General features: G+C 44.5%; 1 protein-coding gene across 1 annotated transcript in view; it reads left to right on the top strand.

Moving 5' to 3' along the window:
* hao1 (hydroxyacid oxidase (glycolate oxidase) 1) overlaps positions 1 to 26,794 on the top strand; it is a gene marked incomplete at both ends in the record, with an annotated part of 28,333 nt that extends 1,539 nt beyond the window's left edge. The window contains 7 exons of the mRNA XM_084329911.1: positions 8,859 to 9,010; positions 17,077 to 17,347; positions 17,659 to 17,831; positions 18,261 to 18,352; positions 19,124 to 19,282; positions 26,478 to 26,547; positions 26,727 to 26,794. Of these exons, the coding sequence (XP_084186037.1) occupies positions 8,859 to 9,010; positions 17,077 to 17,347; positions 17,659 to 17,831; positions 18,261 to 18,352; positions 19,124 to 19,282; positions 26,478 to 26,547; positions 26,727 to 26,794 (985 nt within the window). The remainder of the gene's footprint in view (positions 1 to 8,858; positions 9,011 to 17,076; positions 17,348 to 17,658; positions 17,832 to 18,260; positions 18,353 to 19,123; positions 19,283 to 26,477; positions 26,548 to 26,726) is intronic.
* Between the last annotated feature and the right edge of the window lie 400 nt (positions 26,795 to 27,194).

The raw sequence follows: 27,194 nt of genomic DNA, 5'->3' as shown, positions 1-27,194 counted from the left end.
GCAATCTGCCATCTCTCCAGGACCTGTACGCCTCCAGGACCCTGAAGCGTGCAGGTATTATTGTGGCCAACTCCTACCACCCTGGTCACAATCTGTTTCAGACACTCCCCTCTGGCAGGAGGCTTGATTGATTGGTTGAAAACTGTATTAACAGATTGCAGAATGGGTACAATACAGTACGGCTCAATACAAACAATTGTTAAGGGGATGCAGACCAGAAAAATACTTTCGTCTTGTTTACATCAGGGTCCCCCATTTTCAATTAATCAAGACATGTATGACATACATGACATACAGATATGCAGTACTGTTTCATCAAGACATTTATGACATGCAAGACATACAAATATACAGTACTGTTTACGAGAAAGAGATCATAAAAAAATATATATATACATTTGAAGGGGAAGAAACTACATTGGAGGGGGTTGGGTGGGGGGTGGGGGGGGGTTTGGACATTTACCGGGGCCAGTTTCTAATTGCAGCCACCGTAGGTGCTCTTTGAGAGCGGTTTTGAAGGAGGGTAGGGATTCACATTATTTTACGGCTATGGGTAGGGCGTTCCACATTGTTGTGGCATAATTGCGAAACGTGTTTAGTCCCTTGTTTGAGCCGAATCTGGGTTGAACATGATTTGTGGAACTCCCTCTGGTGTTGTGGTCGTGGAATTCACTGACCTTTGGGAAGTATTTCGACATGTACATGGGTATCTTAGTGGTGTAGTGTATCTTGTAGACCAGTCCCATTGCAAGTTGCTGTACTCTGTCGTCTACTCTAAGCCTAGGTTGTCAAAATGGGCAGGGGTAAGGTGGGTTTTAGGAGTAAGGTCAAGCAGTAGTCTGACCAGTTTGTTTTGTGATGTTTTTAGTCTTGTTTTTAGGGCCTTTGAGGTGCGTTGGTACCATGAGGTGCAAGCATAGTCGTAGTACCCTTGAATGAGTGCTCCTGTTAGAGTCTTCAGGGTATTCTTGTTTACCAGAGAGGAGATCCGGTACAAGAATCTTGTTCGTTGGTTGACTTTTTTTATTACATTGGTTGCCATTTTGTCACAGGAAAGATTTGCCTCTAGGATGGAACCCATGTAGGTCATTTCATCTTTCCTTGTGACAATATTGTCACCCACTGTAACAGAGAAGCCGTTGGCCTTGCTGAGTTTATGTCATTTGCATAAATTAGGAACAGTAACGGTCCTAGTATGCTTCCTTGTGGAACGCCACAGCTCACTAGGAGGGGGGGGGGGTTAGTGTACTGTTCACCTCCACCATCTGTTCTCTCCCCTCCAGGTAGCTAAACTATGCATGTGGCCGTTTGATACCTCATGATCCTTTATAGTTTCTCATTTTAAATTGGTTGTGCCAATAACAAATTACATGCTTTTGGACTTATCAGTGCCATAAATCCGACAATCAATGCAGAACATGAGCTTCTTCGTTGAATCATACCCTAGCCACTCGCGACCTGACCTTTTCATTGAATAACCGGTTATTTTTATTCGCCTCCTCAGTTTTTTCTGTCTCGATCTCATTCACATTTCTCTTTTTTGTTTGTTGATTGATTGCTTCACCCGGTCTTTTTACACCCACAATATGCCGCCACATTGTAGCTAATTGTCTTGCTAGCTAATGTTAGCTAGTTAACGTTAGCAGCGTTCGTTCAGCTTTCACACACGGAGGCAACACGCGAGAGGGCGAAGTGGATGGGCCAATGGAATGAGCACACTGTGCGCACCCAGTGCCCATGGGAGTTGTAGTATCATGTAGTATCACCTCGAAATAATTATTTCAGATGCCTTTTGTAAACTACAATGATTTTTTTTCATAGGAAATGCTACCAAAAGGTCACCCGCCAAAGTGGCTGGTAAGAGTGACAGAGTTACACGCCACTGCTGAATTCTACCCGCATTTGGCGGGTGGCGGTGTTAATGTCAAACCCTGCCTTGAGAGCTGATAGATTAAGATTGATAGATTGATGTTCATCAGACTTAATCAACCAGACGTTTGTAGGCCTATTGCTTTTTATCTACAGCTGTGCTAAGAGTCAAGACTTCTATGGGTTCCAGATAGATGACCTCTCATCTATTATGGCTAACACCAGCAACGCCGGAGGGTTGGATGGTTGGATGGTTGCTCTGTCAACTTTGTAAGTTGGAATGTTAAATCGCTCAATCATCCAACAAAGTGCAAAAAGATACTTATACATTTAAGACAGCTCAACACTGACATAGCGTTCCTACAGGAAACCCACCTATGAACAGCAGACCATTCTCTACTGAGGGGGGGATGGGCGGGATAGATGTATCACTCCAACTTCCAAGGCCAGAGGAGCAGCCATACTAATAGACAAAAACATACCATTCACAATGTCAAGTGTAGAGGCTGATCCCGCAGGGCGCTATATTATTGTGGTGGGGAAGCTTTATACATTCCCGGTTATACTGGCCAATATTTACGCGCCAAACTGGGATAACCCCATGTTCTTTTCCAACCTCTTTTCCCGCCTACCAGACATGACCTCGCACCATCTTATTCTTGGTGGGGACATGAACTGTGCACTCTCCCCTGTGTTAGACCGTAGTTCGGCCAGAAAGGCTCCCATATCTAAATCAGATTGCGCAATTCAGCTCTTTCTTAAATCATACGGTGTGGCTGATGTATGGCGGTTTCGTAACCCTACATCCAGAGGATACTCCTTCTCCCCGGTTCATAAGACCTTCTCTCGTATAGATACATTTCTCTTGGATAAGAGACTCCTACCCCTCATAACCAAATGCAACTATGGAGCTATAGTTATATCTGATCATGGTCCCTTAACAATGAAAATACGTATCCCTAATACGCTACCTAGTCATCGCCAGTGGAGACTCAATCCATTGCTTCTGTCAGAGGAAGCTTTCACAAATTTTATCACTTCTGAGATCGCATTATTTCTTGATAATAATCAGAATCTGGAATGTCTTCCTTGGGAGTCGCTGAAAGCATATCTAAGAGGTCAGGTGATCTCATATTGCGCAAATCAAAAGAAGTTAAGTACTGCATGCCTTAAACAACTAACGAGCGAGATACTGGAGCTAGATAGACTATATAGCCACTCGCCATCAGTTGACACGTTGAAAAAAACGTATGTTGCTGCAGACGGAGTTCGATCTCTTATCAACGCGACAGGCAGAGTACTTCATTACTAAGTCACGACATGGGTACTATGAACATGGGGAAAAAGCCGGACGGATACTTGCCCATCATCTGCGACAAAGAACTGCTAATCAGACCATCCCCATAATCAATGATGAGCAGGGTTCAAAAGCCACAGACAGCCTTAAAATTAATTCATGCTTTCAAACTTTCTATCAATCATTATACACCTCAGACTCACAGGTGGGCCCTTCTACACTGGAAGATTTGTATGAGAACCTGCATGTCCCTGCTATCGACCCAGAGATGGCCGCGGGTCTGGAGGAGGACCTTACAGTCGCGGAGATAGCGTCAGCAATCAGATCTATGCAAAGTGGCAAATCTCAGGGACCAGACGGCTACCCGACAGACTTTTTCAAAAAATTCTGAGACCAGCTCTCCCTGCTGTTGCTGTCCGTCTTTGAGGAATCATTTTTGACAAACTCCTTACCTCCAACCATGCGCCAGATTAGTCGTGTTAACTCGCCATGCGTTGAGTGCCAATGGCGAGTTCTCGTTTTTTTCTCGTTTTTGCTTTTATTAGCAATATCCATAAATGTTTCCATCCATCCAGCCTGACGTTATCATTGGGAATGGGTCTGAGCTCGAAAAGGGCAAATACCGCCGTCTATCGTCTCCCGGATGGTATTGCACATAATTGGATTGGATTGGGTGGGCATGTGCATCAGAAAAAAAGTCCGGTCCGGGGTTTTCCCTTCTCTGGCAAGCAGTATCTGTTACCACATTCACTGGGGAGGCTGGGAGCAGCTTTCAATTATGTGTTTTGGACTATAACGTTGGATCAATAAACGCGATCAATATTTGGAATGGCGATCAGGAATTGGATTAATCTTTTTGCAGAACATCTGATGTGAGGTAAGGACTCTATTTGACCAGTATTGGGTTAATCCGATGTTTTTTTCTCAGCCATCGCAGCGTGTGTGTGTGTGTGTGTGTGTGTGTGTGTGTGTGTGTGTGTGTGTGTGTGCGTGTGTGTGTGTGTGTGTGTGTGTGTGTGTGTGTGTGTATGATGTTAGCGCTGACCAGGTCATGGATAATAGATTTTTCAGCCCGCTTCTCTAGCGTGCATAAGTACACATATGCTATCGATAATCTAGCGTAACGATTCATAAATCAGCCGAAAAATGACAACGTGTTTTGTGTATTCCACTAAAGAGCTATTATCGCGAAATTTCTCTGGAATTACTAGAACTCTAAAACGGAAATGTACCAATGCTCATAGCATGGATTAAAATGTTATATACATCTCCGATGGCTGCCGTACGCACTAACAACAATCTGTCCATGTACTTTGAGCTTCATAGGGGCACGAGACAAGGATGTCCCCTACCCTGATGAATTGAAAATGGGGGACCCTGATGTAAACAAGACGAAAGTCTTTCTCTGGTCTGCATCCCCTTAACAATTGTGTGTATTGAGCTGTACTGTATTGTACCCATTCTGCAATCTGTTAATAAAGTTTTCAATCAATCAATCAATCAATCCCCACTCCTATTTGCGATAGCAATGGAACCACTCGCGCTGGCTTTGAGGCAGAACGTCGATATCAAGGGGATTATGCGTGCAGGATCGGAGCACAGTCTCGCTTTATGTGGATGATATGTTACTATATATATCACAGCCCCAAACGAGTCTTCCTCAGTTAATGACCCTACTGGCAGATTTCGGCAAAATATCTGGATACAAAATTAACATTCAAAAGAGCGAACTGATGCCTGTTGGAACTGAAGCTAGTCGGATACCTCTAAGCTCATTCCCTTTTAAAATTAAAGTTCAAAAAAATTCAAGTATCTCGGAATATGGATTACACATGAGCATAAAGACCTATACATAGCTAACTATCAGCCCTTATTATCTAATGTGACGAAAGATGTCGAGCGTTGGGACCCCCTGCCTCTCTCCCTAGGTGGAAGAATTAATACGATAAAGATGAACGTACTGTCTACATTTTTATATATATTCCAGAGTCTCCCAGTCTTCCTAACTAAAACATTATTTTCCAAGCTAAACAACCAGATATCATCTTATATCTGGAATAAAAAACCTCCATGGATAAAGATAAGTATACTTCAGAGACTTCGTGCAATGGGAGGGATGGCGCTCCCCAACTTTATGTACTGAATGTAATGAACTCTCGCACCACTGCTTACAACCTGGGCAGAGAGTCAGGAAACATGGAGGAGTACAAGGCTTCAGTCTATACTCTGCGCAAGGCTGTAAAACTTGCAAAACGGACATATGCTGATAAACTGGAGACACAAATGGCACAAAACGACACAAGAGGCTTATGGCGGGGACTGAGGACAATAACTGACTACAAAGTCAGCGCCCCCTCAATGGGGAGCGACGGCGCCTCTCTCGCGGACAAACTCAACTCTTTCTACGCTCGGTTTGGTGTAGATGGTGGCGCCGCTGGCTCAACGGCTAGTGACATCACTGGCGCGCCGGCTGTTGTGGAGGGGGGGGGGGCAACCGCGGGGAGGCGGGGACGCTCTCTCGTTGTCGGAACACAGTGTGAGAAGAGCATTTATGCAGGTGAACACCAGGAAGGCGGCTGGCCCAGATGGTATAACAGGACGCATACTTAAGTCTTGTGCCAACCAGCTAGCCCCTGTGTTCACCGCCATATTTAATCAATCCCTGGCGGAGTCAGTGGTCCCTGCCTGCTTCAAGATGTCTAGCATCATCCCTGTACCGAAGAAACCCTCCCCAACATGTCTCAATGACTACAGACCGGTGGCACTCACCTCTGTGGTCATGAAATGTTTCGAGAGGCTGGTCAAGGATCACATTTGTGCCTCCCTCCCCAGTGATATGGACCCTATGCAGTTTGCATACAGGACAAACAGGTCCACTGATGACGCGGTCTCCCAGGTACTGCACAGCACCCTCTCTCACCTTGACCGCCAGAAGGGGGGCTATGTGAGACTGTTGTTCATTGACTACAGCTCAGCGTTCAACACCATAGTCCCCACCAGACTGGTGGACAAGCTGATCGAGCTGGGTCTGAGCTCCGCCCTGAGCGCCTGGGTACTGGACTTTCTGAGTGAAAGACCCCAGGCGGTCAGGGTGGGGGGTCAGACCTCCAACACCATCACCCTGAGCATCGGGTCCCCCCAGGGCTGTGTTCTGAGCCCCCTGCTGTACTCACTCTACACACACGATTGTGTGGCCAAGTTCAGCTCCAACTCCATAGTGAAGTTTGCAGACGGCACGGTGGTGGTGGGGCTGATCTCGGACAATGACGAGAAGGCCTACCGGGAGGAGGTTGAGGTACTGGAACGCTGGTGCCAGGACAACAGCCTGCTCCTGAACATTGGTAAAACCAAGGAGCTGATCGTGGATTATAGGAGAGGACAGCAGGAGACACACAGACCACTGATGATAAACGGGGCTACCGTGGATAGGGTGAGCAGCTTTAAGTACCTGGGGGTCCACATCTCAGAGGATCTGACATGGTCAACACACATAGACACAGTCGTAAAAAAGGCGAAGCAGCGCCTCTACCACCTGAGACAGTTAAGGAAGTTCAGAGTATTGGGGAAGATACTCCAGTCCTTCTACTCCGGAGCTGTAGAGAGCATCTTGACTGGAAACATCACTGCCTGGCACAGGACAAGAAGGCCCTACAGAGAGTGGTGCGCTCAGCCTAGCGTACCATGGGTATTGCACTACCTCCCCTGCAGGTTGTATACAACAAGAGGTGCAAATCCAGAGCCTGCAGAATAATGAAAGACCCTCACCACCCCAATAACAGCCTGTTCCAGCTGCTGAGGTCAGGCAGACGCCTGTGAACCCCAGCTACTAGGACAGAGAGGCTTCGGCTCAGCTTCTTCCCCCAGGCCATCAGAGCCTTGAACAATGAACACTGAGTGCCACAGAACACTGAACTCTCCACACACAAGCACACATGAGCACACACACGACACGCACGCTGTGCACGCTCGCACACTAGCAGCCACTTTAACATGAGCAGGCACACACTCATGCTGCACACGCCCACACTTAGGGCCACAAAGGAAAGGTCACTTTAAAAATAGTATAGCAACAGTAACAGTGTATTGCACTACCAAAGGACCTAACATGTCCTACATGCTCTGTAAATAACTATGTACAGATACCGAGATGTCCCACTATATTACCTGTCTATTGCACAATGTTGTTTTTATTGGATTCTATTATATGTTGTACTACTGTATTGCACATCGTTGCGGGCAAGACCACCCGCATTTCATTGTATACTTGTATGCCGTGACAAATAAAACTCTTGACTTGACTTGACTTACTATTGGGCAGCAAACATAAGGTCATTGCTATATTGGGTAAGGAGTGAGGCTCCTTATTCGGGGTAGCCCCAGTGGACACTCCTCTCAGATGGTGGGAATCTAGAATGTTGGCTTTCTGCTCACTATTAGCCAGGAGACTGATATTGTTTAAATGGAAAGACCCAAATCCGCCTGCATACAGTCACTGGATGAGGGAGGTCATGTATCATATAAAACTGGAAAAAATCAGGTATACTGTCAGAGGATGTACGGAAAAATTCCACAATATTTGGCAACCTTTCTTGACCTTTTTTGAGGGCATGGAAGCGGACAATGTGGCAGTGACGATGTGACCAGTTTTTCTACCACTTCATTGCTTGCTTTCTCTTCTTTTTTTTATTCTTTCCTTAGCTGTAGAGTGAAAGATATGAAAAACTTGTATATACACCAATGTCTAACGTTCAATGTTCAATGTTTATATGTCTGGTATGGGGGGGGGGGGGGGGGTGAAGAGGGAGGGCGTTATTTTCTTTCTTTTTTTTTATCAAAAAAGATTGATAGATTATCCAGTTAGAAAATAAATCGAATTCCAATGATGCACAATTGTCATAGACACAGACCAGCGCGGACATTTTAGAAGCTATATGACATAAGGCACTCAATTGTATTACAAGATAACAACATAAACAAATATGACATATCCCATTGTAATTTTATTTTATTTTTTTAAACTTTGGCCATTCCGCTGGCTCTTCTTGCGTTTATCGCTTTTTCTCTGGTCAAGAATGACCGACAGAAACATGTTGAATGGGGGTAGAGATGGGGGGAAGACACTCTGAGAAAGTTACAGCTTTGTCCGGGAATCGAACTTGCTACCCCAGATCCGTGACGAGCACGGTTGTCCCCGGCGCCGAAATAGCGCTCGAGGTACGCGGTGAGCTACTGGAGCTCCCCCCATTGTAATTTTTACAGGAAAACTAAATACTGTAAAATACCGTTATACCATCAAAACTAGGAACTAATATTGTGATATGATATTTTTGATATTGATGATATCATCAATGATATATTTATGATATTCACCTAGCCCTAAAACCATGTCTAGTCACAGTGTTATATGTAATTCAAATCTTGAACTCAGTTCTAAAACTTGATGAGAGGCCAGTGTAAAAAGGCTAATCATACTGGGTGAATAAATGTGATTTAGATGCTTGCATCTGTCAATATGTTGATTCTCAATGAATAGATCATTTGTGTGTGTGTGTGTGTGTGTGTGTGTGTGTGTGTGTGTGTGTGTGTGTGTGTGTGTGTGTGTGTGTGTGTGTGTGTGTGTGTGTGTGTGTGTGTGTGTGTGTGTGTGTGTGTGTGTGTGTGTGTGTGTGTGTGTGTGTGTGTGTGTGTGTAGGTGGCATCTCCTCCCTCGGGTATTGAGAGATGTGTCTAGAGTGGACTTGTCTGCCTCTCTGCTGGGCCAGCCAATCAGCATGCCTATCTGTGTGGCGGCTACCGCCATGCAGCGAATGGCCAACCCCGATGGAGAGACCGCTACCGCTAGAGGTACAGTAGGGTCTGTCTGTCTGTCTGTCTGTCTGTCTGTCTGTCTGTGTGTGTGTCAGTAGGAAGGATTTCCAGTATTTGTATTTAAAATAATAATTACTTGTATTTTAATTGAATTATTTGTGTGTATTCAATAGTTTTGAATAGGTTTGGTAGGTAATTCTATCCCCAAATGACAGGGGACATTATGGATGGACCGCCACTGTCTCTGCCACATCCTTTTTGCATGAACACGATAACTTGAATAGCTTTCATTCCAATCCTTTAAAATGTATGACAATGAGAGGATTCACCCTGTTGATTTCAGTGTCCCCATGACCTTTCCTCTAGCACCACCATCAGGCCAAATGGATCTTAAATACCTTTCATTCTAATCTTTTCTAATTTGCTGGACACATTCAGTACCCCTAGACTCGGAAGAGGCCTGTTGATTTTGGTGACCTCTAGGGGTGCGCATCCTTTTCAGGCATGAGATCTACTTTGCCCTTTTCCACCAGCCAAGCAGACAGAGTGTGTCTATATTTTATGTCTAAAAGACCACCACTTTTAATTCTTTAATTTTTTTTTTTTTTATATATATTTTGTCATCAGTTTGCAATGAATAGATTTCTTCCCTGTTTTTTCTCCCTCCCTCCTCCCTCCCTTGAGACAAGTCCATTGGAGTGTATGGAGCATAAACATTTGGCCTCTGTATCAGAGGAGAACAACAAGAAAAATAACAATGACAGTATTACTATTTACGACAGTGTCAGTTATAACAGACCCCCCTCCCCTCCCCTCCCCTCCCCCCCAAATAATAAACCCTTTCCCTCCCCCCCACAACCCTCCCCATTACTGTCATTGTCAGAACAAGGTACCTGAGTCATATTACGGAGTATATCAACACATATTATATGCAATCGCATCTGTGTACATCAGTCAGAAGTGTAAAGAATAATGTATATGTAGCAGGGTGGATTATCCCTGCTTTATGGGAGTGGTTGTACACGGCCACCTGGTAGCGAGAACGCAGCAGAGCTGGGTCCAGCTGAGTCCCCGACTGTAGGCCAGGAATGTTGAAGTGGAGGTCGAGCAGCAGGAGTGGATGGGGCCTAGGATTCACTGACCTAGGAATGGTACGCTGGTCCTTCTTGCCCTCCAGGGCTATCAGCAGTAGCTCCCCACACACCCACACTTCCCCCAATACTTCCTGGGTCCTCCCACACCCGATGGCAGTAAAGATGGATGATATATTCGCTCCCCAAAGCAGTACCCTTCCTCGATGATGAGTGGAGACCTTTCACAATGACTATAGGCAGGGGGTGGGAAAAGGGTTAAACTATAATGAGCATTACCCGGACAGAAAGGGTTAGACATAATTTTGTCCGGTCTTACGGCTGCTAAAAAGCTGATAGCATCACGCTGGATTCAACCGGATAAAATGTGCCGGAAGGTATGGGTTCTTACCTTATCTCGATGTGATTTATCTAGAGATATCTACCGCACGAATTTTAGGTGTTAGTGAAGCCAGCATAGCAATCTGGTTAGAGGTGGTGGAGAGGATAAAGGTTAGCATATGAATTTGTAATTCCTGGTGTTAAACGGAATAATGGATGGATTGTCCAAGAGGGGGTCCTGAAGGGGGGGGGGGGGGAGAGCGAGCAAGAGCATAGGTATTGTATTGCATTTATTATGGGTAAATCTTTTAATCTGCATTTATTTTGATTTAAGTACTGGACTGTCATTATTGTTATTATTGTGTCAATCATAGTCCTGTGATTTATTGTGGATTTCCATTGTTTATGTATTGTGTGTCTGGTTTTATGTAAAAAAAGGGGGAAATAAAAAACATTTGTTAAAAAGTGGTTAGACAGAATGCACATTAAAGACACACACACACAGTGCTCCCATTTACGTCTCCTTTACTGAAGTCTGTTTCACGTTACAAATTACCACACACCTATAAAGGCTATTTCCACACTGGGCACCTAGTGCTCTCGCTCTGTACTACAGACTCAAGTCATCCCCACACTGGGCTAGACACAGTAACCTCTTCCCTTTAAGGGTTATCTACTGCTCCGCTTCTCCGTCGGTGGGGGAAGAGGGAAAGGAGTAAAGGAGTTCAATGGGATTTCTTTATAAGAAAACACACATTATTATTACAGTCAACCAGATTGACAGTGGGCCCACGTTATCAAATAAAAGATCCTATCTATAGCCGGCTTTTCCCCAAAATAATAAATGGTCGGGGCGCCCCTAGACACTGCTACCAGCGTCAGTTCAAAGCACCGTTTATCTTCGCCCTTAGAAAGGCCGCGCCACACAGAGAAAATGTCTACCGATAAAGTTTCAGCACTCGGAGCGCCGCTGTACTTATCCAAATGGCGGGCCTGCTCTCACCACCAACCGTCCGTGTGGTAAGATGGCCGTCGGGAGATCCCGCGATAACAGGCAGCGGGGCTGGGTAGACGCTGGGCAGGTGACTGCTGGGGTAACGGCTCAGAGGGGCTGGAGGAGCGTGCAGTGTAGTGACGTCCGCTGCTGGGCTGAAGGGGTGGGCCGACACGTGGGCTAAACTGTGGTGCTAGCCTAACTGAAGCTAAGCTGTGGGTTGTGGTGAACCCCCTGTCATAACGCCTATACACAGCTAACGCAAGGTGGACAATATCTACCACCTGGTCTTCGGCAGTCGCTCGTCTGCTGGTTTATTCACAATGTCTCTTCCGCATTAACCAAACGCTAAACTATCGTGTACTCATTCACACCAGGCCATGTGAGCGGATCGGAGCGTGAGCGGCGCGGGGAGCGGAGCGGGCGGTTTTGACGTGAGCGAGGAGTGGGTTTTAAAATGGGTCGGCGCGACGTCCGGAGCGAGAGTTCTCCTCCGCTCCAATCCACTCCGGGCCGCTCACACAGTGGTTTAACACTGATGTAATAATATACATGTAGTACAATGCCAAAGCAACAGATGGCGATGTACAAACATGAAGGCCATTTTCAACCAATGAGAATTGAGAAGGGTGAACCTGTGATATCCTGTTCAGGCTTTGTCACTCACAGGATGTTAGAAAAGTATCGACGCCATTGTTGTTGTCGTTAGCTTACATGCTAACGTTAATGGCAGCGACCATAGCATTGTGGCTCGGCTAACTATCATCGCTTAATAGAGCTAGTGAATGGATAAACAACGTTATTTAACATTGCAGAATGGGTACAATTACAATGCGGCTCAATACAAACAATTGTTAAGGGGCCCAGGGGGTGTAGACTGTTGTAGTTTGAGCTCATTTACACCATGCTCCAAAAGAAAAAAAGAAAAAAAAGCCGAGCGATCTGGCGCGGGGAGCGGGGAGCGCTCGATTCAAGGTGAGCGGTGAGGGAGCGGAGAGCGACTTGGGGGCGGGGTCAACATGAGCGATTAGCGGAGCGGACCAAGCTTTAAAGAGCGAAGAGCGGATTTCTCGGCCGCGCCGATCCGCTCACGTGGCCTGATTCACACACAAGGCTCATTCATCCACGAGGCTCATTCATCCACGATGTCTCTTTAATAACCCGCTTCGTAACAGGGTTTATCTCTCGCGTGGTGAATCTCCGGAGCTCCAGCTCCGTGCGTCCTCCTCTCTCTGTGGAAAACGATGAAGAGGAAGCCCCTCCCTCGGCACCGCGCTCTGAGCCCATCCTTCTTCACCTGTGTCTCCCTGCCCAATGTAACCACCAGCTCCCTCTGGCGGCACCTGTATCCTGTCCCACTATGAAGTGTCAATGTTAGGATAGGGACCCGTCAAGAGAGGTAGCAAGTTAAGTGTCAAGATTAGGGTAGGGAGGATCAAGAGCGGTCAGCCGGTAACACAACGTCCTCGCGGACACGGGGAATGCAAAGAATTAGCGTTAGACACATTGAATCATTGTCAGAAATATTCAGGTGTCTACATATATAAAAAAGAAAAAGAAATAATTAAAAAGGAAAAAAAAAAGAATGTGGACCAGGTCCTATTATTCCCTTCTTTCCCTCTCTCCCCCCCCTCCTTCTCCCTCCCTCTCCCTCGCGGTGTGCCATGGCCACCGCCATGTTGTTTGCATCCTGGTCACCCTTGACCACCGACCGGTGGGAATACGGAACCCTGCAAAGCCTCCGTGGAACCCTCTCGCCTCATCATGGCTCTCAATGTCCTCGTCAATGTCTCCTGACCACCCGCACGTTCCTTCTTCCTCTCCGTCCTCTCCTTTCGACCCGCTGCACACATCCATGCCGCTGCGCCAAGCTAGCCGCTAACTGCAGCTAAGCTAGGCTACGCTAAGCAAATGCACACCTCCGTCGAACTTCTTCTTCCGGCCACTCTTCTCTGTCTTCTTCTTTCTCTCTCTCCTCTTTCGACACGCCAGACATCCATGCCGCTGCGCCAAGCTAGCCGCTAAATGCAGCAGAGCTAAGCTAGCACACCTCCAGTGAACCCCTTCTGACACCGAGCGAAACGTCTTCTCCTTTCTCTCTCTCCACTTTTACTTCGGACACCAATGTAACGTTTTACGTTATAGACGACTCTCGAGGCAGAAGTTATGTCTCACTTTGGTCCTTTATTCACAGTTCTCAGATACAGCTTCGGTTCCATTGCCTTATCGCTACCACTTCCCATGCCTCAAGAGGCCGCACCCATAGGTGCCACACCCTCTTATAGTCTTCCCAGGTCAGCCCCTGCCCCCTCCCCTCTGCCAACCCCCGCCCCGCGTGACCAACAGCGTCGCCTGCCAGCCCCAGATTGGCAGAGTGCAGAGTGACAGCTCGGCTGACCAATCACCCAAATCCCAGGGTCACTACAATATCTTTCACCAAGAGTGAAAATTGCGTAGTCCACTGAGGTGGGAATGGGAACGATACAGCCTTCACCTTACAGCCTATCTAGCGTCACCATCAGCCTGAACTTTCACTTTTCAAATTAGTTTATCTCCTAATCCTTTAGTCATGAAACTTGGATCCAGAGATGCATCTACTCATGAACAACAACTTTGCCATGAGGACCTATTATGAATTCCATAATGGAATTTCCGCCATCTTGAATTATTGGAAAAACTTTTTTCCCTACTCCTAGCCTGTTCACCTGTGGAATCTGGGGAATAACATCTTCAAATATGTCATTTAGATAATTGATAGGCCAAATATGACTGCCAGTGCCAGATCCAATCAAATTTCAGAAAAACGCATGGTAAAATATTTGTCTGATTTCCACCAAACTTGACAAATATGTTTGCCTCACAATAGCAAGGAGGCCTGTGACATTCTGAGTCATCTTGCCTCATGGTGGCGCTATTCTCATAGAAAAACAAAAAATATGAATGAACTACTCCTCAATGGCTCAGATTAGGGGCATGGTCAAAAGGTGGATTGAGAATTCGGGCCATTCAGAGATATACCTGCTGTTGGTCATCAACAGCACCTGCCTAGTTTGTCATAAAATGTGCATATGACCTTATTTTTGTATTGTAAAAACCTCCACTTCAATACCCTTTTCCCCATTGTTAGATCAAGGCATTTAATAACAAAAAGAGTATTTCTGAATGTATTTCCCTATGAAGCTGTTAACAGCCCAGTTATGTGATGTACAAATTGAGACAATTGAATCGATATTGTCAAGGGTATTGCGACCATGGAACTGTCAGATATTTGATTTGATTGGAGCAGCCTTTTTTTTATCACAGCATTGAAGCATGCCTGTATTACTGACCGGGCATACCGGGCAAATGTCCTGGGGCCCTGGTCCAACGAAGGACCAAAGAGCCTCAGGATTCTTGTGTATATTAATTAAATCATTTCGCTAATTTATTTTGGAGTATGTGTCCATGTGTAGCAGGGTGGATTATCCCTGCTTCGTGGGAACTGTGGTGCACGGTCACTAGGTAGCGAGACACAGTAGAACTCTGGCTAGCTGCACCTCCGGCTTTGGAGTCAGGAGCGTCAACTGGAGGCTGGCAGTGGGGTGTATGAGGCCCAGGATTTACAAACCTAGTCCGGTACTCTGGTCTTCCTCCCTCTCTCTTGGGCAGTCAGCAGTACTCCCCAACACGCCCCCACTCTCCCCAATTGTCCCCTTAGCACCCCCCCACACCTAATGACCGAATGGTAAATAAATAACTTGGTTCCCCCCGCAAGCAGTACCCTCCCTCATTAACACCAGAAACCTTACAATGGAAAAGGGAAGGTTGAATAGGAAGGGGTTAATAATAGATACATTATCCGCATCAAAGGGTTAGAATTAGACTCAATAAAAGACACACACACCGTGCTCCCGTTCAGTCTGAGTGTTATTATATCAGGGGCCTAGTTACAACATAGCTACGTCTGGTGATTATTGCACCATGGGTATCATCACACAATGCTTACAGTCTGGTAATTATATAATTACACCTAGGCACCAAGTGCTCTCACGGTACCCGGACTAAGTGCTGTCCACTGTACACAGACTAAGTGCTGCCCACGTCTGGGCTAGACACAGTATCCACCTTCCCTAAGGGTTTACATATACTGCTCCAGGTCGGTAATATGGGGAAGGAAGGGGGAACATAGGGGAGGAAATAGAAGGGTTCACCGAATGGGAAATATTAGGAAACACACATATTATCACGCTCAAAGGAAAGGAACGAAAACAAAAGAGTGGGCCCACAAAATACCAGTAAAGTCCTATCTTAATGCCGGCATATATTGTTTGGGGTACCCCTATGGAATGGTAGTAGCAACGTTACTTTCGCCCGCAGGCTGCACCACACTGTGTACTGTATAATAACTCGGGAGCATCAATGCTCATTTGTACTCATCCGAAATGGCCGCCTCGCCACGCCACTGTTGTCCGGGAGGCAAGATGGCGTCGAACGCTCTCGGTGAGGATGTTAGCAGGCGGAGCTGGGCAGAGAGGCAGCGCCGGCTGAGAGCGTGTGCTGAGCGATGACGACCCCTGCTGGACGGGACGAACTCCCGTAAGCTGCAGGCAGCCGGGTGCATGTCTGATTGAAGTCAGCCGGAGCAGACTGATTGCAGGCAGCCGGGTGCAGATCTGGTTGAAGTCAGCCGGAGCAGACCGGTTGTTGGCCCACGCTCGTCTCGGGGCTCGCACTCTATACCGCACACAGTAGCTACTATAACTCGATTGTTAAGGACTTGGATACTCGGTTAGCCGCACGTTACTTATACCGCACACTGTAACTATTATAACCCGGTTGTTAGTGCCTGGCTCTGCACTAATTGTTCACACACTATCGCTGGTACTGCTAGGATATCGTGTCCACTAGCAAGTACCTCCTATCACCCGTTGTTATCTCACGGGGCCCTCTGGCATAACTTCTGCAACAGGGCTCTCCAGAGCCCCCGTCCGTTGCGACTGTTCGTTGTTCAAGTTCACTGCCGAAGAGGTTCTCTTTCCGTCTTCCGCTCCCATATATCACGTTCCATCTCTCTCCAACACTCTCTGTCAGACACCGCCCCCTGCTGGTCCCGCCTACTAGTCACACAGGGAAGGATGTTGATCATGGTCCAGCGATACTGTGTATAGTCCATACTTCAGTCGATAGAAGGAAGAGAAACTCATATCATTGCTCGTGGGAATACCAATGATGTCTTTGTGTACAAAGGGAATATAAAACACCAGTCAGCAGTCCTGAATAATATACAATATTTTCAGACTGCTACACATGCAAACACGATTTTGATTGAAAGGGGCCCCAATACTGTTTAAAATACAGGGGCTCCAACTTTGTCAGATATCCGTCACCAAAAGGCCCTAGACATTAGCATTATAGAGCAGTTTTTTCTTGTTTTCTTCCCAGGGGAGCAAGTTATGTTTATCCCCTTGGGGACAGGGGGCCACCTAATGGCATAATCCGGCCATGCATAAAAGCTCTCACTGTTGCCTCACCCTCCACTCAGCAAGTTGATGAGTGATGTGTCTGTAAACCAATCAATCACCATGCTCTGATTTGGGTCTAATGGTAGATACAATTCTAGCTTAGGTACACCCAACAACAGGGTTGGATGGGAGGGAGCTCTTGCTCCCTAGGCAAGATAGGAGCATCAGTTAACCATAAAATATCTTTCTACCCAGCATGCGGAGCTGCAGGGACGGGGATGATGCTGAGTTCCTGGGCCACCTCCACCATAGAGGAAGTGATGTTGGCGATGACGTCATCACCTGGCGATTCAGGCATCTTGTGGATGCAGCTTTACATCTATAAAGACCGGGAGTTGACACTCTCGTTGGTCCACCGGGCTGAGGAGGCGGGCTATAAGGCCATATTTGTTACTGTGGATACACCATACCTGGGGAGGAGGTGGGATGACATGCGCAACCGCTTTAAACTTCCCTCACATCTCAGGTGGGAATCAAAGTACCATTACCAGTAAAAAAATTTTTTATAATTAAATACTACCCCAACATCAACATCTCTCTCCCTCTCCCTCTCCCTCTCCCTCTCCCTCTCTCTCTCTCTCTCTCTCTCTCTCTCTCTCTCTCTCTCTCTCTCTCTCTCTCTCTCTCTCTCTCTCTCTCTCTCTCTCTCTCTCTCTCTCTCTCTCTCTCTCTCTCTCTCTCTCCCTCTCTCTCTCTCTCTCTCTCCCTCTCCCTCTCTCTCTCTCTCACTCTCTCTCTCTTCTCTCTCTCTCTCTCTCTCTCTCTCTCTGTGTGTAGTATGTCTAACTTCACAACAGCAACGTTGGCGTTCTCAGAGGGTAACTACGGTAATGACAGCGGGTTGGCTGTGTACGTTGCCAAGGCAATAGACCCCACCCTCTCCTGGAAGGACATCATCTGGCTGAAACAACACACGTGTCTCCCAGTGATCGTCAAAGGAATTCTGACTGGTACACACACACACACAAAACACACACAGTCACACACACACACACCACCACTGACCGCGTTTTTAGGTAATAGTAATGGTAATTTAACAATGATGAAAAGGTACCTACCTAAAAGGTACAATCCCAAAATGATTTGACCACATAAACTTGTGTTCTTGAAGATGATATTACAATAACTTCAATACAATTAATCACTAATATAAACACAGCCTTTCAATTGTTATTTTTCTAAATAAACATTCTGATTCTCCCTATTTCACCTAGTTTTCCTGTGTGTGTGTGTGTGTGTGTGTGTGTGTGTGTGTGTGTGTGTGTGTGTGTGTGTGTGTGTGTGTGTGTGTGTGTGTGTGTGTGTGTGTGTGTGTGTGTGTGTGTGTGTGTGTGTGTGTGTGTGTGTGTGTGTGTGTGTGTGTGTGTGTGTGTGTCCAGGTGAGGATGCAGTTGAGGCTGTGAACCATGGAGTTGATGGAATCTTGGTGTCTAATCATGGGGCTCGACAGCTGGACGGGGTTCCTGCCACGGTGTGTGTGTGTGTGTGTGTCACACCTACACTATTTTACAGTATTGTAGTGTATAGCAAATACAGTGCAGTCAGTGTTGTGCAAAGTACAGTATTCATCATTCCTGTTGTCAGTTCAGGGGCCCATGTTGGTGTCTGTTAGCTGCAGAGCCACATACTACAGCTGTATGCGTCCATCAGTATATCTGTTTGGTCAACTGGACAGTTCAATAGAAATAATTAAGATGAAACAAAGATTTAATGAAACAACATACTGATTACAACACAGACTTGTAATATGCTGTGTCTACAGTGGCCATGTCTAAATGTTTATAGGCTAGCAGATAACTACTGACCATATCTAATATTGTGGTCCTGTCCTGTGAGCAAGGCACTAACACTGACATGGTTAGGGGTTCCATTCCCTGTGTAGCTCATTGAGCAAGGCACTAACACTACCTGGGTTAGGGGTTCCCTTCCCCATGTAGCTTAATGGGCAGATCATGGCACTAACACTGCCAGGGTTAGGGGTTCCTTTCCCTGTGTAGCTCAATGGGTAGAGCATGGCACTAACACTGCCAGGGTTAGGGGTTCCATATTAAAATGTATACACAAATGTATATAGGGTGCATGTATGCACCCAAGGTACTGAAAGGTAACAAACAATGGATCTGTGTGTGTGTGTGTGTGTGTGTGTGTGTGTGTGTGTGTGTGTGTGTGTGTGTGTGTGTGTGTGTGTGTGTGTGTGTGTGTGTGTGTGTGTGTGTGTGTGTGTGTGTGTGTGTGTGTGTAGTTGGATGCTCTAGAGGAGGTAGTGTGTGCGGTGCAGGGTCGCTGTGAGGTGTATCTTGACGGCGGAGTGAGGAAAGGAGGTGACGTCCTAAAGGCTTTAGCTCTGGGCGCTAAGACTGTCTTCGTAGGACGACCTGTTCTCTGGGGACTGGCCTGTCAGGTAAAGGACTATATATATATATATGTATATATATATATATATATATATATATATATATATATATATATATATATATATATATATATAATAATAATAATAATAATAATAATAATAATAATAATAATAATAATAATAATAATTATAATATATTTGATCCATGTGCTATGGACGCCATAGCACATGTGCTGCACACAGCAGCATCACACCTGGACAAGAGGCAGGGGAACTATGTGAGAATGCTATTCATCATTGACAGTGTTGTGAAGAAGGCACGACAACGCCTCTACTTCCTCAGGCGCCTAAGGAAGTTCCAAGTCAGTCAGAAGATCCTTAAGAACTTCTACTCATGTAAAATAGAGAGCATCCTGACTGGCAACATCACCTCCTGGTTTGGGAATAGCACCGCACAAGACCGTAGCAGACTACAGAGAGTGGCACGTTCAGCCGAAGGCACAATTGGAGGGGGGCTTCCCACTCTCCAGAACATTTACACAACAAGCGGTGCAGGGGTAAGGCTGAGAGAATTATCAAGGACTCCAGCCACCCAAACAACTGGCTCTTTGAACTGCTGCCGTCAGGCAAGCGATAGCGTTGTCTCATGGCAAGCACAGAAAGACTCAGAAGAAGCACAAACAACACACTGCAGCACCCACTCTCCACACTTTAGAACACCTAAACACACTTTATATTTATTGGCAAAGGATTTGCACTACAACCCATACCTCAGTAGTCAGTACACCTTACTGTAAATTGTACCTCATCCCATTTCTGCTTTGCACTATATAGTATATTGTATATTAGTATATTGCATAGTATATTGTATATTGTATGGTAACTCAGTTACTTTTATTCTGCATTGAACATTGTACATTATGTATATACTGAACACTGTGTCTACGTACGTGACTTCTATTTTTTACATGCTATACTATTTTATTTCATACTTATCTTTTGTCTAGCACAGTCTCTGGAGCATAACAGAAAGAAGCATTTTGTATAAAAGTATTCTGTACTTCTGTATGACAACTATTAAAGAAACTTGAAACTTGAACTTGATTTGTAGGGCGCTTTATAGTTGTGGAGCAAATCTCAAAGCGCTACATTGTAAAAGACATTAAAAGCTAGCAAGAGAGTAAAAAAAAAAAAAAAAAAATGTAAAATAAGCAAGACTAAAACTAGTAAGGAGTAAAAAGGGGCGGCTACGTGGCGTAGTGGGCAATGCGCTCGCCATGAAATGCTGGAGACGCTGGGCTCGTCAGTTCGAGCCCAGCGCTCCACATTTGCTTTCAGTTTAGTCAAGTCAAGTCAAGTCGTATTAGGGGGTGGGAAACTGATGGGTGGGGATCGGGCGTTGTGGACAGCGACTCCTACAGGTCGGTTGGTGCGCCTGCGCAGTAGAATCAGGAAGTGTCGGGGGCAGCGTGAGCCTCCCACGCGTTACTCCTCGCCACTGAGAGATCGAGCTGCGCAGGTGAAAAGATGCGACTGCTGTTACCTCAAGTACCGGAGGGGACTTGTGCTATGTATGACTTAGTCCACATTGCAGCCGGCTTGTGGGAGGCAAGAAACAGAGTCCGTGACAGGGGAGGGTTGAATTGGATGATACGAAATTGGGATGGGAGAAAAATATAGAAAAATGGGAGAAAAAGTGGAAAAAAAAAAATAGTAAGGAGTAAAAAAAGAACACTAGAACTAGTAAAATAGTAGAACAAAATAAATATAAAATAAGAAGGGCTAAAACTGATAAAAGAACATAAAATGTGTGGAGCTAAAACTAGATAAAAATCAACAAAAGGCTCTATTCAAAAGTTGAGTTTTTAGGCCCTTTTTTAAAAGCATCCACAGTCTGTGGTGCTCTCAGGTGGTCAGGGAGAGCATTCCACAGACTGGGAGCGGATGAGCAGAAAGCCCGATCTCCCATGGTTCGGAGTTTGGTCCTTGGGCGCTGGAGGAGGTTTGCCTGGCCAGCGCGGAGATGTTGTGAGGAGGAGTGAGGGGCAATGAGTTATTTGAGGTAGAGGGGGACGTTTCCATAGAGGCATGGGAGTGATATGGTGGTATTTCCGCACTCCCATCAGAAGTATACTAGTATAGAGTTAATATAACTCCATTTTCATACCTCACCAGTCAACCCAGAGGTACGTTTTAGAATGATATTGTAAAAGGGGACGTGGCAGAGGATAAGCCCACCTGAACGGAGTTCACCAAACCGTTTCTTTGTGAAATAGTTTTTTAAGCTGATCTTCATGATCGAAAATCATTGTACAGTAGATTATGTAATGCAATTGTTGCATGTTACATGAAAATATTCATGTATTTTTGTATCAAATGAAACTATAATAATATAATTAGTGCTGTCAGGCGATTAAAAAAATGTATCTAATTAATTACAGGATTTGTAATTAATTAATCTAATTAATCGCATTTTAATCGCATAACCATTTTAGGCCTGATATTCTATATTCTATAATCATATTTCAAATGGCATGTGTCTGGATGGCAGAATTCAGTACTGTATCTACAAAACCTTCTGTTTAATCATCTTCCATTTATTCATTTGCTTAGATTTTTCAGGTCTGGTAAATTTTAGCATGGTGTTATTCACAGTCAAAGATATACAAGATTAATTATGATGTGTGGTAACCATAATTCAGCTTGTCCCATGAAGTATAGTATTACCTTAACAGTACAGTACTCTGCCGTTGTTCTGTATCTAAGTTACCCATAGGAGAATAGTATGGTGATGGAAGAATCATCAGGCAGAATCCAGAGCTCTCATCTAAAGTTGTTGCATTTATTGCATATAAAACACAATGTATTTAAAAGGTTTGAAATGTCCCACAAAGTTGAGTCTTTGTTGAAAAGAGTCTATATCCAAATAAATGTTGTTCAAAACAGCATTGAATATATCTACTGTAGCTGATTCAAGTTCTTTGTTGTCTGGAAACCAGGAAGTTTCCCGCTTCAATGTCTTTTGTTGTTGTTTTTCCGTTGCTATGGTGATGAGTTTTCTCCGTCTGTTCTCGCGTGCCATCCTGCCGCTGGGGGTGGTGTCTGTTCTGTTCCCCGTGTGTTCCCAGCACTCCCATTTTATCAATGAGAATGACACGTCTGTGTGATGTCATCAAAGGCCGTCCCCTAGACGTTTTTCCACCAATCACTGACTTTCAATTGTAAAGTAAAAATGGGTTGTCTTAAACAGACCATCTGACCTCTGTTTAGTTTTCCCATCAGAGAAATATATTACTGTCTAAATATGCTTAATACAGTTGGCATTAAACTCCAGGATGTATTTAGTTGAACTGGGAGGCATTTTCTAAACATAACCATATTATTCCTGACTTAAAAGCATTTGGTTTCAGATGAGAATCACTGTTTGTATCATCAAGCCCAGTTTTATAGCATTTTAATCATTCCTTTTAGCTTAAATTAATATCTATTAACAGTTATACTTAGTATCCTCTTAATTATTACAAATTAGATTCCGAATTGGCTTGATTTGTACAACTCAATGATCCTCTTCATAAATACAACATGTTTCATCGTATTCCGTTCAGCAGCCTTTGTACAATATAACAGTAATATTTGCAATTTAACTCAAAGCTTCATTATGGATATAACCATACTTTAGTTACTGAAATAGTATACATAAATCCCTCCTCCTTACAGCTTTCTATCTCTGTGTGTTCTCACAAGAGACCCCACAGATAACAGTTACGTGTTGTGCCCAGCTCTATTGTTCTAACTGTTGCCAACACTTGTATGTAAATTTACTCAGTGGTCACATTCCAAACCCCCTAACCCACACACTATATTCTGAGAACAGAGTCTTTAATCACATCATGTTTCTAGTATGCTTACTGTGTCAATTATTAATCATTAACTTGTATAGACTAAAAGTGTATTGCATTCATTTTGCCCATAGCAATCTTTATGGACATTTCTCAACACATTTTATGAGCTATAATTAGCATTATTTACGACAATGGCTATTTAAAGTATATTATCTATTTTATATATACGTTCTAATGTTGTGTTTGTTTGGAAATCATAAGAATGTTAATATCAATGTAATTGTCTATATCAATTTGATTTAACAGGCATTTGACTTCTACTGAGAACCAAGCTTAGCCGTGTCCATAGACTACACGGGCAACTTGGTTTAGCTCGTTAAAACACATAAAAGTAGCTCGTTATTGCTTCAAAATGCCACTGAATTTAGTAGACATATTCCACCTTTTATCCAGATATTGCATGCCAGAACATCTCACTTCTATTGCTTGGAAACCCCTCTGCACTTCAAGAAACAAGATAAAAACGTTATTCTTTGCCAGGGGGAAATTATATAAATCAATAACCCGACTTTCTCTATTTTAGTGTGTTATTTTTCCTCACCAGGCATTATCAACATTTTAAACATTATTGTAAACATATAGCCTTGTAACGTCCCCACGGCCGGCCCTTGGTGGGCCGGTTATGAGAATGACAGTGAACATTTCCTCCCTCCTGACAATGGTCGCCTACCTGGTCCCCTACCTCCTGACAGTGGTCCCCTACCTCCCTCTAGTGGCCAGAGGAGCCAGTTGGTGCAGACATTGATTCTGCCCTTATTAACTCACATGCTTACTTTGATTAATGGGATGTCACTGTGTGTATTGTTGTTGAACTTCCCCACCCTGGTGTGAATTGGTTTACCTGGTTAGTGTTGTTTGGTATATTGCTTTTTATCTAATGGTTAAGTGTTTGTTTTGGACTGGCCTGGCCAGCTGTTGCCAATCTTCATTAGCCTTGGTATTTAAGTGTGTGTCTTCCTCTCTTTCCTCGTGGCGGCATTGTCTCCAGTACCCTCCTTGTTAACCTCACTCACCTCAGTGTTCCCTTGCTTCATGTCCTTAAAGGAAAACGCCAACATTTTGGGAAATTAGCTTATTTGCCATCTTCCCTGGAGTTAGACAAGAAGATGCATACCCTTTTCTTCTCTGTGCGTGCAGTAGGCTTAGGGAACGCCCGCACCGTTAGCGTAGCTTAGCTTCATCACTGGAAGAGGGGCAGTCCTTTACCCTGAAGTTCCCTACAGTCCCCTACAGTCACGAAATACACTCCAAATACAACTCCAAAACGTTCCTGTAAACATGTTGTGACCTGTGTATTTACCACATGGAGAAATAAAAAATTATTGAATTCGACAATTACGTTTTCTAAGCAAATATACTCTGAACAATTTTTTGCCCAACCACTCCTCTCTGGGCTCAGTCAGTGATTTCACACAACGCAGTGATACTTTCTAACGTGACGCCAGTGTTTGTTTACATTCTCATTTCATTCAAAGGATCCGAACCGATTGAAGTTTATGGATACCATGCCTTCAAATCCTCTTACCTTGACGATTAAAAGCCTCCACAATTTAGAAAACAGTATTCCCATGGCTGGTGTTGATATGCTGCTAGCTAACGAAAACCAACAAACACAGAACCGGAAGCATAAGCAGAAAACGAGGCATAATTTTTACTTCCGGTCGGGGGGTTTCAAAATAAAAGAGCGACTTCTAAAGCACCGGAAATACGTTTATTTTGTACATTATCTAACATTAACACGAACCTAAACTAACTTTACAACTAACCTAAAGTTCACTGACTGAGCCCAGAGAGGAGTGGTTCGGCAAAAAAAAAATCCGAGTATATTTGCTTAGAAAACGTAATTGTCGAATTCAATTATTTTTTATTTTTCCACGTGGTAAATACACAGGTCACAACATGTTTACAGGAATGTTTTGGAGTTGTATTTGGAGTGTATTTCATGACTGTAGGGGACTGTAGGGAACTTCAGGGTAAAGGACTGCCCCACTTCCAGTGATGAAGCTAAGCTACGCTAACGGTGCGGGCGTTTCCTAAGCCTACTGCATGCACAGAGAAGAAAAGGGTATGTATCTTCTTGTCTAACTCCAGGGAAGATGGAAAATAAGCTAATTTCCCAAAATGTTGGCGTTTTCCTTTAAGTGTTGTAAGTGGTTTATGTTTCCGTTTTCGTTCCTCTTTGTTTTCCTGTGTCCTTCAGTGTTGTTTTGTCTTAGAGCCAGCTCGGCTGAGCCTTTGTATGTTCCGTTTTGTATTATTTCGTCCAAGTAAAGCCTTTATATATTTCCCCGTTACCCTGCCGTCTCTGCCTCCTCTCTTCCTGGTCTGCAACTGCGTTCTCACCCTCATAGCACCCCCAATCCTAACAAGCCTGTAATATTGTGGTGGAAAGGTTTATGTATTTGGCACTGCTGGCATTAATCTTAACAAGTTATCTTGTTGTGATAGCAGTAACCTTGGGTTTTAATCCTAACAGACCAAAGACAAGTTTGAGTTCTCAATACAAATACGCTTGACAGACCACTTATATGAACACTAAATTGTGTTCTAAATCTTTCAAAAGGTCCTTATGTACCCCAGTTGCTACTGCATGTACATATGTGTTTTATTACACGTAAATGTACATACATACATACAAACTATTCGCCTGTTTATTCTCCACCCATCGATCATCCAACACTATATTATCACCGACATCCAAGTTGGGGGATCCCCCTTTGAATGGCCCTTCTAAGGTTTCTCTCCTCCACATCACCTGTGGTGCTTTTTTCTTATTGCTAGGTTTTTACTTTTAGTGAGTTTTTCCTTAACTTCGCTGGGGTATCTATGTCTGGGAGTGTTGCATATATGATGGTTTTTGTTCTTGATTTATTGTGATGTTTCTTCTATCCTGATTTGACTTAATTTGATTTAAAGCTTGGTCTGCTGTTAGGTTGAAACTTCAGTGTTAGATTCTGATGTTTTATCAGTTTACCAGTACTGAACACAATATTAGCGGTCTAACAAGCACACACAGTCGTGACACATTCTCACATAGATCGAAATGATTTTACAAAGTACCATGTCTGCGAGTGAGTGAGTGAGTGACATCGCTGATCTATGAGGTCTATGAAGTCACTTTGACTTAAACATGCATAGCCTGTAAATTCTACATAAAATCTGGAAGTTTCACCAAATATATAGACAAATTTTCAGCTCCAATTTTTTTTAACACCTTTAATAGCACACCAGTAGTCTTAGAACAAGATTGTGTGTGTGTGTGTGTGTGTGTGTGTGTGTGTGTGTGTGTGTGTGTGTGTGTGTGTGTGTGTGTGTGTGTGTGTGTGTGTGTCTATCTATAGGGTGCACAGGGAGTCACGGAGGTTCTGGAGCTTCTGAGAGAAGAGTTGCGGCTGGCTATGGCCTTGGCAGGTAACACACACACGCACACACACACACACACACAATACTTGAATAAACGTTGTGTGTGCAGATTATTTTCTGTATGTTTCAATCCTACTGTTTCCTATTTTCCTATCCTATTTTAATTGCACCTGACCAATAACATCTCCCTGTAGGTGTATAATAATGTCTACCTTGTTATCCTGTAGGCTGTCGTTCCTTATCGGAGGTTAGCAGGTCTCTGGTCAGGAGAGCCGAGTTCACCTCCAAGATCTGACGGGAGACAAACATGGCACCCTCTGTATTGTACTAGTTTCTACTGAAACCTACTGGCAACGGTTGGAATCTACTGACATCTACTGGAATCTACTGAATTCTACAGCCTTGCCTAGCGAGCTACACCTCCCTCCCATAAAGGAGCAAGTGGTTGAGCAAGTGGGAGTTTTTCACTGCCATTTGACTAAATGAATAGATTGTTCTGAACATTATACTATACTGATGTAGATACTTCACTCAAATAGGCCCTTTTCACAGCAGAAATGTTTACATGTTATAGTAAAAGGGTAAACATAGTTGTAAGTAACTAATAACATTAATTAACGGGTCCGGTAAGTGTACCAGTGAGCCATTACAGTGAGCCAGCATGCATAGATCTAGGGCCCTGGTGCACCTAAATG

This window comes from Notolepis coatsorum (genome assembly GCF_963971535.1).
Source record: "Notolepis coatsorum genome assembly, chromosome: 14".
Lineage (NCBI taxonomy): Eukaryota > Metazoa > Chordata > Actinopteri > Aulopiformes > Paralepididae > Notolepis > Notolepis coatsorum.
The sequence above is the reverse complement of the archived record's forward strand: the minus strand, read 5'-3'. Positions and strand labels throughout refer to the sequence as shown.